This window comes from Lissotriton helveticus, chromosome 7, assembly GCF_964261635.1.
Source record: "Lissotriton helveticus chromosome 7, aLisHel1.1, whole genome shotgun sequence".
Taxonomy (NCBI): domain Eukaryota; kingdom Metazoa; phylum Chordata; class Amphibia; order Caudata; family Salamandridae; genus Lissotriton; species Lissotriton helveticus.
Genome location: NC_136068.1, coordinates 75,733,907 through 75,751,537, shown reverse-complemented (window position 1 = coordinate 75,751,537; position 17,631 = coordinate 75,733,907). Strand labels below are relative to the sequence as shown.

General features: G+C 46.7%; 1 protein-coding gene across 3 annotated transcripts in view; it reads left to right on the top strand.

Annotated features, from left to right (window-relative positions):
- LOC144768106 (tyrosine-protein phosphatase non-receptor type 6-like) overlaps positions 1-17,631 on the top strand; it is an 848,841-nt gene that overhangs the window by 347,852 nt on the left and 483,358 nt on the right. For all 3 annotated transcript variants that reach the window (XM_078651512.1, XM_078651513.1, XM_078651514.1), the window contains 4 exons: positions 4,579-4,646; positions 5,535-5,686; positions 7,252-7,337; positions 7,540-7,680. In XM_078651512.1, the coding sequence (XP_078507638.1) occupies positions 4,579-4,646; positions 5,535-5,686; positions 7,252-7,337; positions 7,540-7,642 (409 nt within the window). In that variant the 3' untranslated portion in view covers positions 7,643-7,680. The remainder of the gene's footprint in view (positions 1-4,578; positions 4,647-5,534; positions 5,687-7,251; positions 7,338-7,539; positions 7,681-17,631) is intronic.

Below are 17,631 nucleotides of genomic sequence, written 5' to 3'. Positions count from 1 at the left end.
CTGACAATATTGTTTCCAAAATATAGTTTACAAAACCATCGTTCCATTGAAGTTAATAATGGAAAATATATATCCAATGGAGTTATATTACTGAAATCTGGATCTTCATATTTATCCTAGCAATATTTTAGTTCTGACTTTGAATTATTTAAAGAAAAAACACATGTACTATATTCTGTGCTCATTTTTTCCTACAATAAATCCAATATGTCAAATTTGAAAAAATAATGTGAGCAAAGGAGCCAAAATGTTGAAGAGACTCCAGAGGACAGGGGTGTGGGTGTGTGTGTGTGTGTGTGTATGTGTATATATATATATATATATATATATATATATATACTTATTGACTGTAACATATTGAAAATTTAAAAATATCACCTGATTAGTTCCGTTCTGTCCAGTTTTACTTTTGAAAAGCATAAGTGAGTGCATTGGTGAAATGCTGAAGCAGTTTAGCCATTATTTAGAAATGTGTTCATAAATTGGAGCAAATAGTGTATTTTACAGCCCTGGCTAAAAATCCATATGTGTCCAATGCGGTTCTACAATACGCGAATGGATGTGGTTCTAAAACTGTATCTATCGAGAATATCATTTCTCCAGGAAAGATCATCATGCGTCAGAAAAGTATTTGCTGCAAAAAGAAATAATGAGTTAATGGAATGAGAATTCCATTTGGCTTAAACACACTGTTGTAACTAATAGCTAAGCAATGTCTTACTATAAATTTGAGTTAAGGTAAACTAGTGAGTGATATGAGAAAATGTTTCTTTGTTTCCCCTGGTGTACATACATGTGTACAGAGCCCAGCTCTTCTTTCCCTTGACTTGTAACACCTCCTCCCAGTGAGAACACACCTCTGATCAAAGGTCCTACTGATGCAGCAATTGAGAGAAAGCTGGGACCCCTCTCTTACCTTTCACCAATCCCAGATTTGTTTATCAGCTCGAAGCTTGTCTGGTGGCCCCAGAGAGTTATTAAATACCAGTCTTGAGTCTTCTTGTAAAGGGGTAGACGTAACTTTAGTCAACTTCCTGGCCAGCATCTTATGTCCTTTGGCAACTATTATTATTATTATTATTTCGGTATTTATAAAGCGCGACACTCATCCCAAGGGATATCACGGCGCTATGAACCAAGAGAGACTACTGAGGCATTGCTGGGGGGTTATGTTTTAGGGAAGGGTTATGTTTTAGGGAAAAGGTGGGTTTTCAGTTTTTGTCGAAACTGAAGATAGTTTGTGGTGTGTCTAAGGTCGGAAGGTAGGTCATTCCATCTTCTGGCTGCCAGGTAGGAAAAGGCGCGGCCACCTGTTCTGACTTTGTAAATACGCTTAGGTTTGACCAGAGCTGATTGACTTGATCGTAGATTCCTGTTGGGAACGTAGAAGTCGATCCTCCGTTGGAGAATTGTGGGGCCAGTTTTGTGAAGAGCTCTGTGCGTGTGACTTAGTAGTTTAAAGGCAGCTCTCTGGCGCATCGGTAGCCAATGAAGTTTCTTTAGGCATTCCGATGCCGAGTCTCGCTTGCCTTTATTACAGACCAGTTTGGCCGCCTGGTTTTGCAAGACCTGAAGGCGGGAGAAGAGTTGTTTGTTCATCCCTTCGAATAATGCGTTGCCATAGTCCAGGCGGCTAACCAGTAGGGCCTGGGTGACTGAGCGTCTGCAATCCAGGGGTATCCAGGGGAATATCTTTGAGAGAAGTTTGAGTATGGCAAAACCCTTGCCCCAGAGTGATCGGACGTGGTCCTTCATGGACAGGTCGTCGTCCATGATGATCCCCAAGTTTCTCGCGTGTTGTTTTGGAGTGGGGGCCAGTCCTAGTGTGGGTGGCCACCATGTGGCGTCCCATATGAGTTTGGCTCCCCCGAACAAGAGAATCTCCGATTTGCCGGCTTTTAATTTTAGGCAGTGGTTGTGCATCCATTGGGCCATCTCGGAGAGACAGTCGTGAAGCTTTTTCTTTGTTGTCTCAGGCCCTTCATCCATTGCCACCATCAGCTGTGTATCATCAGCATAAGAGCATATGCCAATGCCCCACTTCCTTCCAATGTCGGCCAGTGATGAAATATAGACATTGAAGAGAGTGGGGCTCAAAGAGGCCCCCTGGGGGACCCCACAGCCTATGGTGTTGGGTTTTGAGTGGAACTGACCCATATGCACTGCCTGGGTACGATTGCTCAGGAAGGATTGAATCCAGATCAGTGCTGTTGATTGCACTCATTTACTCAGGAGTGTGTTTAGCAGGCAGTCGTGGGAAACCGTATCAAACGCCGCTGACAGGTCAAGCAGTATCAGTGCCACCGATCACCCTTGATCAGTGGAGCATCTGATACTGTCCGACACTGCCAGCAACGTTGCCTCGGTGCTATTGTTAGCTCTGAAGCCGGTTTGAGATGGATCCAGGAGAGAGTTATCTTCCAGATACCGGGTCAGTTGTATATTGACCGACTTCTCCAAGGCTTTGGAGAGATAGGGAAGCTGGGAGATAGGTCTGTAGTTCTCTGGATTAGAAATGTCGGATCCTGCTTTCTTCAAGAGGGGGGTCACGGAGGCGTGTTTCCAGGCCTCAGGGAAGGTAGCGGTGGTTAGCGACTTGTTGAAGAGTTGGGTGACAAGGGGGCAGAGCGTGGGTGCGATTTTGGAAAACACGAAGTGGGGGCAGGGGTCCGAGGGGGATCCGGATTTGACTGTGCTCAGTAGCGCTAATACCTCCTCCTCAGAGAGTAGTTGAAAACTAATTAGACGAGGTGTATTGCCTAAGTCTAATTGGTTGTTGCGTCTCTCTGATGTCATTATGTGCTCGCCAGGGTTGTCCGACTTGCTAGGGGTATTTAGGGGAGTGAAGGTGGAGTATATTCTATTAATTTTGTCGGAAAAGAAAGTGCTGATGCGCTCACAAGCCTCGGTTGAGGGGGTGAGGGTTTGTGAGGTGCTGGATGGTTTGCTAAGCTCCTTCACTATTCTGGACAGTTCTTTTGCTGAGTTGCTGTTCTCATGAATGCGTTGAGTAAAATACGCCTTTTTTGCATCTTTAATGGCCGAGATGTATTGTTTCCGTTTGGTAATATAGTTTGCTCTTGCTTCACTATCTTTCATCTGTCTCCATAGATGTTCATTTTTTTGGCATTCCTTTTTGAGTTTCTTGAGGTGAGGGGTGTACCATTTCTCGTTTGTGGTTTTTTTCCTCGATTCCCGCATGGGGGCTAGTTTGTCTAGCGTTTGCCGGATTCCGGCATCTAATAGAGCGGCGTCTTTACAGACGGGAGAATCATCCGCCGGTGTGGTGGCTGTCTCAAGAATATAGTTTTGAAAGTTTGATTCATTAATTAGCCTCCAGGCTCTGCTGGACATGGGTGGGGTAGTTCTGGGCTTCAGAGGTTTACCGGGACGTTTAAATGAGAAAGATACCATGGAGTGGTCGGACCAGGATAGGGGTAGGATTTCTTTAATATCGGTCGACTCAATGTTGGTGAATAGTAGGTCTAAGGTATGGCCAGCTGAATGTGTGGGGCCCACTATCCACTGCTTTATTTGTAAAATTCCCATGTCGTATTCAAATTGGGAAGATCCAGGGGCATCCGCTTTTTCATAAGGGATGTTGAAATCGCCGACTACCATATAGTTTTTGTTTTTCAGACAAAGTGGTAGCAGTTGGTTCAGTAGTTTGGCGCTTAAGCTAGCTTGTTGCCCTGGGGGGTTATATCGACCGCTCCGGCTATAATGGTAAGGCCTTCAAAAAGTACTTTGAAAGGTAGGTTCTGATGTTCGGTATAGACAGTTGTAGGTTCGGCGAGGCACGTTAGGTGATCCCTAAAGATCACAGCGACTCCGCCACCTTTTTTTTTGCCCGGTCTGTCTTGTGTAATAATTTTGTAATTAGGAGGAAGGGCATTTGCTAGGTCTGGAGCACTGGTTTCAGATAGCCAGGTTTCGGTAATGAAAACCAGGTCTGGGGCCTTTGATATCAGTAGATCCCAGATGTCCAGGGCATGTTTAGGTAGGGATCTGGCGTTAAAGTATAGACATTTCAGTGCCAGAAAGTTTTGGTTTTTCCCGATGATTGTGAGATGGTCTGTTGGGGTTTGACCCATGCTAGACCAACGGCAGGCCAGGCAGGAAATGGGTCCATAGGAAGAGCCAGGGCCAGTTTGGGTGCACAGATGAGTTTTTGTATTCGTATTGACTTTGTTAATGGCTAGCAGCTCACTGCGCGAGTAACGGATAGGTATGGGCAGAGTTGGGGTAGAACCGATAGGGGGTGTAGCCCCTAGTCCCGGTCGGTCGCGGACGAACTCTTTGCACCACTAACCTATCCTGTTCCATTGTGATGACCTTCTTTGCCACATGCATAAGGAAGCTCCTGTTTCGTCCCTTTGTCATGATGCCTCCACTACAGATACCCAAAGCTGCTGACAGTGGCAAGTATGGAAATAGTTTGTAACTCTGGCTTGAGCCTTCTTTCATGTCATACTTCTCTGCCTCTCTGTTAATCCCCACCATTCTTTTTTTCTTATGCCTCTCTACACCTGAAATGCTTTCCCATCACACCCTGACTTTTGACTCCCTCCCCTGCAGCGCTGGGATTGGCCGGACGGGCACCATCATTGTGATTGACATGCTGATGGATATGATCAACACCACAGGTAACTGACATGTTTCTGCCTGTAATCAGACTGCATCAGGAGTTGAGCAGCTCATCAGTCCAAGTGTGCTGCTTGACCATTTTGAAAGACCCTTGCCAAAAGAGAGTTGTGTTTTCAGCTCTGTTTGCTTTTCTTAAAGCTGTTTTCAATGCTGTGGCATAGGCCAGTGTAAATTCCAAATTGTGCAGCACTATCAGTCAAAATGTATTGTGCTATGAGGCTTACTCTAACATAGCTTTTAACTTAAGACCAATATTTCATACTTTACTGACAAGGGACTCAGACATGTTCTCTTAAACTGCTTCTTGCGTTATTCTCCATAGTAACTCAGGGGGTTGAGTACCTGCTACACAGATAAGAATGTAACATACTGTTCATCATTTCAGAAGTCTATTAAAGGACTACCATTGACTTATTTAATGATTAGGCATGTTATTTAGTGCCCAAATAGAACATTTAAATCAACTGTGTGCGCAATATAAATGATCAGTACAGTTGTGCAGTGTGTACTTTGTGTGCAGGCCGAATACAAGGGTTCATATTCATGCACACGAGTTATGATAAAAAGCCAGGTTTTAAGTTTAATGTTTAACTATATGCCTAAGACCACAGAATGTGGAAAGAAAAACTTAGCTGGTGATCTAAAGTTCGGCCTGCAAGTTTTTGCCCTTCACCCAAATGTGGCAAAACATAAAACTTTGCAACTTTCTTGAAGTTGAAGTTTTTCATAGTACTCCACAAATGTTGCAAATAACAAAATTGTACTCACCTCTGATGTTGTAGGCTCTTTCAAAGCTTCATCGCAAGCCAATCTCTGTGTTTCACACACCTGATGCCCACTGCATCATTTCTTTCTTTGCCTCCTACATTCTGCCTGTCCGCGTCCAGGCCTGGACTGTGACATTGACATCCAGAAGACAATCCAGATGGTCCGGGAGCAGCGTTCTGGAATGGTGCAGACCGAGGCTCAATACCGGTTCATCTACATGGCGATCAGTCAGTTCATCGACACCGAAAAGCAGAAGCTCGAGGCCATGCAGGTACCATGGGCTGAAGTGAGCAGAATTCACTACTGAGGCTGACTGGGTGACAGCAGAACCAATGAGAGATGAGTACAGACAATGAACCACTGGGAGATGGGTATAAACAGACAAACTCTGGAAGATGGGTATAAACCGATGAAACTCTGGGAGATGGGTATAAACCGATGAAACTCTGGAAGATGGGTATACACCGATGAAACTCTGGGAGATGGGTATAAACCGACGAAACTCTGGAAGATGGGTATACACCGATGAAACTCTGGGAGATGGGTATAAACAGACAAACTCTGGGAGATGGGTATAAACAGACAAACTCTGGCAGATGGGTATAGAAACCTGAAACTCTGGCAGATGGGTATAGAAACCTGAAACTCTGGAAGATGAGTATAGAAACCTGAAACTCTGGCAGATGGGTATAGAAACCTGAAACTCTGGCAGATGGGTATAGAAACCTGAAACTCTGGAAGATGAGTATAGAAACCTGAAACTCTGGCAGATGGGTATAGATCAACTGAAAATCTTGGAGATGGGTACAGGCAACCTAAACCGTTGTGAGATTGATACAGACATACTCAGCTACTAGGTGATGGTTATAAACGGATTTAACCCCGAGGGAATGGGCATGGGCTAGACTTATGTGAGCTAGTTGGAGGCAGAACCATTTAAGGACTGATACGTGCATACACCACAGTGAGCTTGGAGTAAATTAAACACTGTGAGGTAAGTATGGGCAGTGAAAACCACTTCGAGCCAGGTGCAGACAGAGTCACTGCGAAGTGGGTGCAGAGTGAAGCAATGGAAAATGGATATAGAGAGAGTTACTTTGAGACTGGTGCAGACAGAACCACTATGAGATGGGTGCTGATGTTGAGAAGTGCAGAGATGGGTACCACCAGAGGCACTGACATGACTACGGGCAGTGAAGTAGAGGGATACAGAGTGAACCAATGGGAGATGGGTAAAGACAGAACACAGTGAGATGGATACTAAGCAAATTACTGTGGGATTAGTAGAGGCTGAGGGAAGGGCTTCATGTCCACTATATGACCGCGCAGACAAAACAAACCTAAGAAGGACAAACGTCAAACCACAGTGAGGCAGTGTCAACAGAACTTATGCAAGGTGGACTCAGACAAGATATCTGTTAGACGGGCACCAAGAGAATATTTATAGAATGGGCAACGATAAAACCACAAAGAAAAAGAAATGATAGAACCACTGTGATATGGGCACAAATAGCACCAATACAAGATGGTTGCAGACAAAACATTCCTGTGAGAGGGATAAAGGCAGCACTGAGTACAGAGGGGACCACTGGGACATGGGAACAGGCAGGACCACAGTGATGTGCGAACAGATGGTGAGAAACACTGAGATGTGTATAGTGAAAAGCAATTTGAGAATATTTTGCTGCACACACATATAGTCAATCAGAACCAATATGAAACTCCACAGGGAGATAGACATACCTCAATCTCTATGCATGATGATAGGGGGCATATTATGGAGCTTTAATGATCCTTGGAGTTTTACTCTTCTCCTTATATGGTTTTGTTTTCCAGAAAACTACAGAATCTAAGTACGGTAACATCCAGCGAATTCAAGGGGCTAAGAACATATACACAGAAGCTACACGCAAGTCCTCGAAGTAAGTAGCTCCTGCTTCGCTTAAGTAACTCCTGCATCACTATCCACATTAAATATTTGTGTATCTTCTGTCACCTGTGCCCCTCTCCTATGGACCACTTTCTCTTCAGTATCTCTATGTTGCTCCTTTGTGCACCAACAGTATTTATCACAACTCCTCCCTCACTAACATTGTTCCTGCCACTTGTCTTTCCTATTTTTAGGCAGAAAGATGAGGCCACGATCTATGAGAACCTCCATGCCACGCGGGGGAAGAAAGATGACGAGTCAAAGAAGCAGGAATCGACTGAGCAGGAGAAGCAGTAGTAGTCCTATTTGCTCTAAACGACAGATATATCATCAAAGCAAGTACAAGGAATGGTCATAGACCCATATGTGACAAAAATAATTTCAAACTGTCCGTTAGAACAATAAAATCCAATAAAACAGTTAAAACACCAGAGTGTAAAATATCTTAAAATCCTAGGTACATTTACAGTTCATTGTACTGTTTGCCGCATGGTTACAGATAAATACATTAGCATCATGTCAGACCCTTACCATACAAACTCCTCACATCTGATAAACGGAGGGTCTGATCTGAAGTTCAAATAGGAAGACTAAAAACAATTACAGTCCTTTACCCTGCAGAAATTGCCTGAGATCTAATGGCCCATCCCAAATATTTTGCAAAGTCAATGACGTTAGATGTTAATGTTTCCGAGCGCAGTAATCTTAGCGCAACGTCATTCCTTCTAGTGCCCAGGGATCTGCAGATTGAAGACAGCCACATTCAGCGCGGAGCGGTGTAAGCTGGGCAGACAAACAGCAAGTGAGCCACGGACTCCAATTGGGCATGGCAGATGGGACAAGATATGTCACCTAGTAAATCCCATCCTGCTTTAAGCGACCTTACTGGTAATAAACCTACCCTGAATTGGAAGTGTAACTCCCTATCATGTGACTTGGTTATGATATCCCAGTATAGTTCCAGCTTTGGAGATGACTTTACATCTAAAAAGTGCCCAGTGAGTGAAGAAGAGTCACTATTCCTATAGGTCTTACGGGTCACCCAGTCCCAATACATTCCTTTCAAAAACGCTTTAGGGGGCAACTGGGTACTCGCTGGGTTCTCCCATAGTGTTACCACACCAATACTTGTTAAGGTGTCTCTGACTTCCTGCAGGCATTTTATTTTGTTGTGGCAGTCTGGCCTAATTAGGTCCTTAAGGCCTCCAACATAAGATGCCAATTACCGTTTTGACCAGATTCTCCGCCAATATAGTAAGGGGCGCAGTCTGGCTATATCGGCCAACGCCTTCCTACCTAAGTCATAAAGCAATGGGCGTACTGGGGTGCTTTGTGGAAGGTTAGTAATTTTACCCAATAACCTATTTTCTGCTGTGGTTAATTTAGAGAGATTCTCAAACCCCCAGAGCTCCACCCCATATAAAGCGGAATTGACAACTTTCATATTATATATTTGCAGGACTGGGCTAACTGGTTTTGTAAGGGATGCATTGAACTCAGTTTGCAGGGTTCCAGCCAGTTGTCATTGCTTCAACGTGGCCATGTCAAGTTGCCGGTTCCACCTCATGTTCTTCTGCATGATAACCCCCAGATATGTGAAATCGGTTACCTGTTCTAAGGGCCGCTTATTCAGCACTATGCCTCCTCTGAATGATCTATGGGGATTAAAATACATAAATTTTGTTTTTGACACATTGATTTCCAGGCCCCGTAGGTGGCAAAACTCTTCAAAGAGTGACAGGGCTTGTTGGAGGCCGCTCGGTGTTTTAGCGATAATCAACGTGCCATCTGCGAACATTAAAAAGGGGACTCTAACACCGGCTAAAGCAGGGGCATCAGTAGGGGTAACTTCCAGAAATTTTGCAATCCCGTTGATGAACAGAGAAAAGAGTGTTGGTGCCATTATCAACCTTGCTACACAACATTTTCTGCAGGAAAGGGATTTGGAACATTACCCAGTAGGCTCTATCTAATTTTGGCATAGTTACCTTCATGAAGTCTGACAATGAGAGACAATAATTCGGGTAGAATCCCCATCTCTCGCAGTACTACCCATAATTTTTTACGGGAGACGAGGTCGAAGGCTGGCTTAAGGTCCACAAAGGCAGCATATAAGCTGCCCTTGTCCAGAACCACCGTCTTCCAATATAGCAAAATGAAACTAAATACCTGATCAATACTACTGGTAGGAGCCTGGAAGCCTGCCAGAAGTGGAGATAGAATACCCTGCTCGTCTACCCAATCCTGGACCTTATTTAAGACAAGCCGTCCCATAATCGTTTGGAGGGAATCTATTAGGCTAATTGGCCTGTAGTTTCCAGGGTGAGATTTGTCCCCCTTTATGAAGACTGGGATTATCTAGCCCCTTTCCATGAATCTGAGACTGGAGCCCCTTTGGCAATTTAATTTGCCAGTAACATAATATACCGATACCATTTGGGCTGATCAGAGAGAAATATGTCAGCTGGGATCCCATCAGGGCCCGGTGCTTTACCTCCCATTATAGCTCCCAGCGCAAGGCTGACGTCTGCCTCGTCAAAAGCCGGACCGTGACAGTAAGAATATGGAGGCTCTACCACCTCACTATCATCTAGACTACTGGCATATTGCAATTTAAAATGAGTGACCCATTGGTCCTGACTTGCATGGTTTTGTGGCTGAGATGGCTGACCACCTCTGTCCCACTTTGCAATATTCCAAAATTGTTTAGCACTTTTGCTTTCGCATGCCTGTTTGAGGTCCTGCCATCTGTTCTCATCCCATATTTTCAAGGCCTTCTACTGAGATCTCTTGTAGGTTTGCCTTGCAGGTCGTACTTCACTGGGGTCCCCTTCTCTAGTTGCGTCCCCTAAGGATCTACGCGCCTCTTTGCAATCATCGTTAAACCATTTGCAGGTTTTCTTAGGGTGAGTACCCCTAGTTTCCTATTGCTTATAAAGTAAGTGCAGAGCCGGGCAAATAATTTGTCATGGATTCCAATTACAGACTCAGAAGTTACAGGATTGGCCACGAGTGCTTCCATATCAACAATTACACTATTAGTGTCTAGGGAGATGTTTTGAAGGACGTCAGATTTCTCAAGTATATTAACCCATTTTAATCGTCTCATGTCATTGGTGGGGGCCAAATCCAAAGTGAATAATTCAGTGCCAGGCAGAATAATTCGATCTGCAACAATAGATCAAAAACTGCACACAGGGGGTTGTGGTCACTCTCTAACTGCTCTCTATCAACCATGTCCCTAAGCGCATACCATAGCTGTAAGTTGGTCAATAAATAGTCAATGCGACTGGCACTGTGACCGTTGTTAAATGTACAAGCCCCGTGTCTATCGGACGAAGACCTACCGTTTGCCGTCCTTGGGCCTTTCTCCAAGCAGAAGGAAATTAGTTGGATTGCCACGTCTGACCATTTTTTAATGGGAGCCAGTTCTAATTTTGGGATGCCCCACTGGTCATCTTCCTCATCAGAGAAATTACATTTCTCATTTGTAAGAGGCTCAAAAGACATATTAAAATCACCAGCAATTATGACACTAGAGCCCCTGGAATACTGGTCTATTAAAAAGTCGAGAGCCAATATAACTTCCGACTTTTTCCCATTCGACCCCCTCACGAAAACATTGTTGATGTCAACTCTCTCTTTCTGGCCCCACTTCAACGAATTATAATATCCTTGCTCTGAGACTGGAGTACCTGTACAACAAAGCCAATAGCTTGACGAACCAAGATTAATAAACCTCCTGAGGGTCGGCCTTTTCCCCCACTAGTAGCTGGTATATGATAATTTAGGTTGCCTGTATGTTAGAAAGGATCCATCGTCCAGGTTTCCTGTAAAAGACCGATGTCAAAATACTCGATGAAGGTGTGCCAATCTGGAGATGTGACCTTTGTCCTCAACCCAACTATATTCCAAGACATCATAGATAACCCAGATGAGGAATTAAAGCCTGGTCCTTGCCCCTCAGGGGTATTGGGTAGATCACCACTAGAGACCCCGACCCTTTCTGCAAAGGAGACTTTGTCAATATATTTCTTGGAGCCACATCGCAAGTGATACATGGGAGCTGACTGGTAAAAGAGATATGAGGGGAAGGTTCTCTTCCAGGGAATCCTCATCAATAGTCATAAGCACTGAATATTCCCGCCCATGTGCGGGACCCCGGAAACAATATAAAAATATATATGTAAAAAACACATATATCTAACTCCACATATATGTATGTACATATATTATTTTTCTCATACCAATGCAGCCCCAAAAAAGAGGCTAACACAATGTAAAACCTTGTACATGTACTGCAATTATAAAGGAAACAAATAACACATTAAATCAAATATACTTTGAATTTTGTGTTTTAATGAGTAAAACCACTCATAACTCCTGAAAATTGCTCATAAAAAGACATTGTTAGTCTCAGGCTGCATTGAAAAGCAATAACATAGAAAATGAAAGCATTTTCAACCAAAAAACTGGCACTGTGCGTTTAAGGCAGCCATGAATCCAGGCTTCCCATCATGCCTCAGGGGTGACAGTTAGGTCAGTTGTTCTTTCCGGCTCCTTCTGTCAGGACCCTGGTTAACATCTCTCACCTTTTTTTGACTTTCTGTCAGAATTACTTGGTGTTTTCTTAAAATTTTTGATCTCACTCGACGGTTTTTTACCTTAGAGAGATAGTTATACCTTTTTTGGGCTCAAAAAAGGTTGATTTTTTGTCAGAAATGCCTAAGGCTCTTTTTGACACCTGCTCTGCCTGTGGGCATAAGAAGGCTTGGTCTGATACACATCCTGTGTGTATTCGCTGTCTACCTGACTCTCATGAGGTAGCATCTTGTGTCTGCTGCCAGTCCTTGTCATCCAGAACTCTCAAGGACAGAGAAAGAAGCAGGATTTATGGACTTTCTGAGAGAGGTAGGTCTCCAAAGAGACTTATGAAGCGGTCGACGTCGAAGAAAGTTCCGACCTGCTCTCCTTCGGCGTCGGGATCGGCGTCGAGGTCTCCAACGACGAAGAAGGTGAAGTCTTCAGCGTCGAAAGTCAGGACTCCGCTGCCGTCAACCGGGCGATGCGCAGCGTCGAGTGCAACGTCGAGGTCTCCGTTGATTCAAAAAGGGGGTGGTGATGGACAGAGTATCTGAATTAAGCAGAACACTCCTACCCAGTCAACAGATCAGGGCTTGATCCATCAGGTTTTTTAGCTCACTGCACCATCCCAGTTCAGAACCTGGCTATATGCAAATTAGTCCGTCCCTGGCCCAGTGCATCATGGGAACAGGGCAGACCAAACTACCAAGCCAATTCTTTACTGGAAAGGAAACAAGCTTCCGGGGACCGGTTTCTGGCATTACATCCGTCTTCGGCCCGACTTGCTTGAATCCTGATGGTGCAGTGAGCAAGGGACTCACATCTGAGCATACCCTTCCACACTTGTGGTGGCCAAAACGATTCAAAAAGGGGGTGGTGATGGACAGAGTATCTGAATTAAGCAGAACACTCCTACCCAGTCAACAGATCAGGGCTTGATCCATCACCGTTTTTTAGCTCACTGCACCATCCCAGTTCAGAACCTGGCTATATGCAAATTAGTCCGTCCCTGGCCCAGAGTGTTCTGCTTAATTCAGAATACTCTGTCCATCACCACCCCCGTTTCTGAATCGTTTTGGCTACTACAAGTGTGGAAGGGTATGCTCAGACATGAGTCCCTTGCTCACTGCACCACCAGGATTCAAGCAAGCCGGGCCGACGACGGCTGAAATGCCAGAAACCGGTCCCCGGAAGCTTGTTTCCTTTCCAGGAAAGAATTGGCTTGGTAGTTTGGTCTGCCCTGTTCCCATGATGCACTGGGCCAGGGACAGACTAATTTGCATGTAGCCAGGTTCTGAACTGGGATGGTGCAGTGAGCTAAAAAACGGTGATGGATCAAGCCCTGATCTGTTGACTGGGTAGGAGTGTTCTGCTTAATTCAGAATACTCTGTCCATCACCACCCCCTTTTCTGAATCTAGGTCTCCGTTGAAGCAGGGCGGCTAAACGTCTAGACTTCCGTCGTCGAAGGCTCAGGTAGAGTTTTCGACGTCGAAGCCTCCGCCAACGCCTAGTCATGGGCGCTCGGCGTCGAGGCAGCCTCCGTCGCCGTCTGGCTATAGACGCTCGATGTCGAAGCATCCTCCGTCGTCGCCAGGTCATCGGCGATCGACGTCGAGGCATCACCCGTCGTCGTCAGGTCATCGGCCTTCGACGTCGAGGAAGAGATCGACCTCGAAGCATCCTTAGTCATCGCCAGGTCATCGGCGTTCGACGTTGAGGGATTCTCCGTTGACGACCCATCGGCATTCGACGTCGAGGCATACATAGTCGTCGAAGGACCATGGTAGTTCGACGTCGAAGCTTCCTCCGTCGGCGTCGCACCATCGACGCTCGACATCGAGGCATTCACAAGCGTCGGCAGGGAACTCGCCGACGAAAGTTGAGCAAAGTTCGACGTTGGAGAAGCCGGTGCGGACTTCACCTCCTCGGAGTTCGAGGCAGGGAACTCCAGTGGTCCAACCTCAGACACAGCAGTCTATAAGGTCGTCTGGGTCTGCCTCAGCTGCGGAGCATGACCACAGTTCGCAAGCGAGTGACAGTCACGCTGCCAAGCGGAAGAGGTCTCCGGAACAGAGGGACTCTCGTGGTTGCTCAAAGTCTGCGGCTGGCTCAGGTTCGGACTCTGGCCCGGACGTGATTATTTTTCAGTCGGGCAGCGAGGAATCCAGGCATTCGCAAAAGGATGCAACGCCTCCATCACCTACTGTCAGGCTTTCCCCGAGATGGTACAAGCCACTGCATCACTGGGCTCCGGACAAGGAGACAGCGTATCGGTTGCAGCAACCGCTCTCTAGGCCTAGAGAACGGTCACGCTCTCCGGTGAGGCAGAAAGAAAGGTCACACTCTCCAGTTCGCCAGAAAGAAAGCTCACGTTCCCCAGTTCGCCAGAGAGAAAGATCACGCTCTCCAGTACGCCAGAGGGAAAGATCACGTTCCCCAGTTCACCAGAGAGAAAGATCGCACCAGAGGGAAAGATCACGCTCTCCAGTTCGCCAGAGGGAAAGATCGCGCTCCCCAGTTCGTCAAAGGGAACGATCGCGCTCCAGAGTGGGAACCGACAGGCGTAGTTCACGCTCAAGAAGCACAAGGAGAGACCGAAGAACTCCTTCTACTTCTTCCTCGACCCGCTCTCACAGAGACTACTCTCCTACCCTGACAGACTCTCCTTCAACAAGGGTATCTCCAATCGATGATATCTTCACTTTTTAGGACGTACTGGGTAGGGGAGCACTTAAGCTGGGAGTTGCCTTAAAAGCTCCGCAGATCAAGACCTCTATAATATTTGAAACACTGCAACATAGGTCTGCACCCAAACCTCTTCTGCCTTCGGTGCCGGGGATTATTGAGCCAGTTATGGACGTCTTCTTAACCCCAGCGACGGTCAAAGCGGCTCCGGCAAGGATTCTTAAAAAGTACAAATCTCCAGAGGACGATCCGCTATTCCTCAGAGCTGATCCTCCCCCGGACTCAGTGATTATTGCGGCGGCGAGGACGTCCAATGCAGTTGCCTCATCCTCCACTGTTCCTCCGGATAAAGGCAGTAAGATGCAAGACTCGTGGGGAAGGCGGGTCTGCAATACATCGGCGTCTTTTCTCAAGGTTGCTAATGCGGAAGCCCTCCTGGGGCGTTATGACCGCTCCCTGTGGCATTCTCTGCAAAGTTTTGTGGAGAAACTCCCAGCAGAGGACCGTAAGGACTTTGTGGAAATCCTCCTGGAAGGCAGTCAAGTCTCCAACCAGGTGATAAGTGCCGCAGCGGATGGAGCTACCCTAGCAGCTCATGGGTATGCTCATGGGGTAACAGCAAGAAGGTCATCATGGTTGCGCCTAACGGCTTTAAAACCAGAAGCCCAAGCACGTATATTGAACTTACCTTTTTCAGGTGCTTCAATGTTTGGCACAAGTGCAGACGAGGAAATGCAGCGCATGAAGGCAGAGCTGGAAACTCTCAAGGCGGTGGGTCTTGAGAAAAAGAAAGAGTTCAAGAAGAAATTTCGCTCCTTCAACAAGGGCTCTACAAAACAGCGGGTTCAAACCCCGAACTGGCAGAAGAACCAAGATCAGCAGGGGCAGCAAAAGTCCCAGTATAAAGGCAAGCGCAATTACAAGGGAAATAATCAGCACCAAGGCAACAACACCGGCAAGGCTCAAGCCAAGCAATGAGTCGTCTCTTACCCCAGCGCCGTGGACCACTCCAGTGGGGGGGAAGCCTGTCAAAACATTTGAAAGAGTGGCAAAGCCTCACAAAAGACAGATGGGTGTTTGCTACGCTTCAGAATGGGTACTGTCTTCGTTTCAGTCGTCAGCCTTCACCAGTTCCCCCAATGTCAACATCAAATCATCAACTTCACCTGCTGCAAAAAGAAGTCACCACTCTGCTCGAAAAGTCAGCTATCGAGAGAGTTCCGGTCTCTCAGAGGGGAAAAGGGGTGTACTTCCGTTATTTTCTGGTCAAGAAAAAAGGACAGAAGGCAGAATACAGGCCCATACTGGACTTGCGAACGCTAAATCTGCATGTCAAAAAGGAAAGATTCCGCATGTTGGCGCTTCACCAAATATATCCACATCTCAGGAAGGGAGATTGGATGTGTTCGCTGGACCTTCAAGATGCTTATTTCCATGTCCCAATACATCCCAGTCACAGAAGATTTCTTCGGTTCAGGGTGGGGACCTCTCACTTTCAGTTCAAAGTCCTGCCGTTTGGATTAAAGTCGGCCCCTCGGGTGTTCACGAAGTGCGTGGCGGTGGTCGCAGCTGCACTACGTCGCAGAGGGGTCTTCGTGTATCCATACTTGGATCATTGGCTGGTGAAAGGTCCTTCCCCAGTCAATGTAAGGAATCGGTTCCAGACTTGCATACAGCTCTGCCAGAGACTAGGGCTACATGTCAACTTCGGGAAATCAGTCATTCAGCCCACCCAGAGGATTCACTTCCTTGGTGCTCTGCTAGACTCCGAAACAGGAAAAGTGTTTTCTTCGGAGGAGAGACAATCATCAATCGCCCAGAAATGTCAGCTGATTCTTCGCAGCAATACTCAGAAGGTACGCAGTATTGCCTCCCTGCTAGGGTCGATGGCGTCTTGCATCTTCCTGGTTCCGAATGCCAGACTCCGCATGCGTCCTCTTCAACAGGATCTAGAGGACAAGTGGGATTAGCAATCTGCTCACTGGGATGACCACATCACTATCTCAGACGCAGCTCGAGCGTCTATTCCGTGGTGGACAAAAGCTCAGAATATGCAGGTGGGAATCCTGTTCCATCAACCTCCCCCTACACAAACACTGATCACGGACGCCTCCCTTCTGGGCTGGGGTGCGCACATGGGTCCCCTGCAGGTTCAAGGTCAGTGGTCACACAAGGAAAGCACTTACCATATCAACATGCTGGAGCTGAGAGCAGTACACCTGGCTCTCAAAGCGTTCCTCCCCTCGATCCAAGAGTCATTGGTGCTAGTACAGACGGACAACACCACCACGATGTACTACTTGAACAAGCAGGGGGGGAAGCGCTCTCGGACGTTGTTGTTGGAAGCGCAGAGGATCTGGCATTGGCTTCTAGCTCGAGGGCTATCTGTCACGGCGGTTCACCTTCCAGGAGAACAAAACGTGAGGGCAGACGCTCTAAGCCGTCACTTCGACGACAAAGAAGACTGGGTTCTTCACGACGAAGTGGTGGAGGAACTTTTTCAATCCTGGGGTCGTCCCTCCATAGACTTGTTCGCGGACGATCAAAACGTCAAATGCCGAAGCTTCGCCTCCAGATTCCACCGGCCAGGCTCGAGAGGGAATGCTCTTTTGATCGACTGGTCAAAGGAATTTGTGTACGCCTTTCCACCTCTCCCGTTGATTCCGAAGGTGGTGAGCAAGCTAACGCACTCGTGCACAACGATGATTCTGATTGCTCCCGATTGGCCAAGGCAATGGTGGTACACGGACCTGCTTCATCTGTCAGTGACACCTCACAAGAGGCTGCCATGCAGGCCGGACCTGTTGTCCAAGATGGACGGGAGGATCTTCCATCCCAACCTTCCGTCGCTGAGCTTGGCAGCATGGCTCCTGAGGTCATCCAATACGGCCATCTAGGGTTGCCAGAGGACTGCATGTTCATTCTGAAAGAGGCAAGGCGTCCTTCCACCAGACATTCGTATGCATGCAAGTGGAAGAGATTTTATATGTGGTGTATACAGAATAGTCATGATCC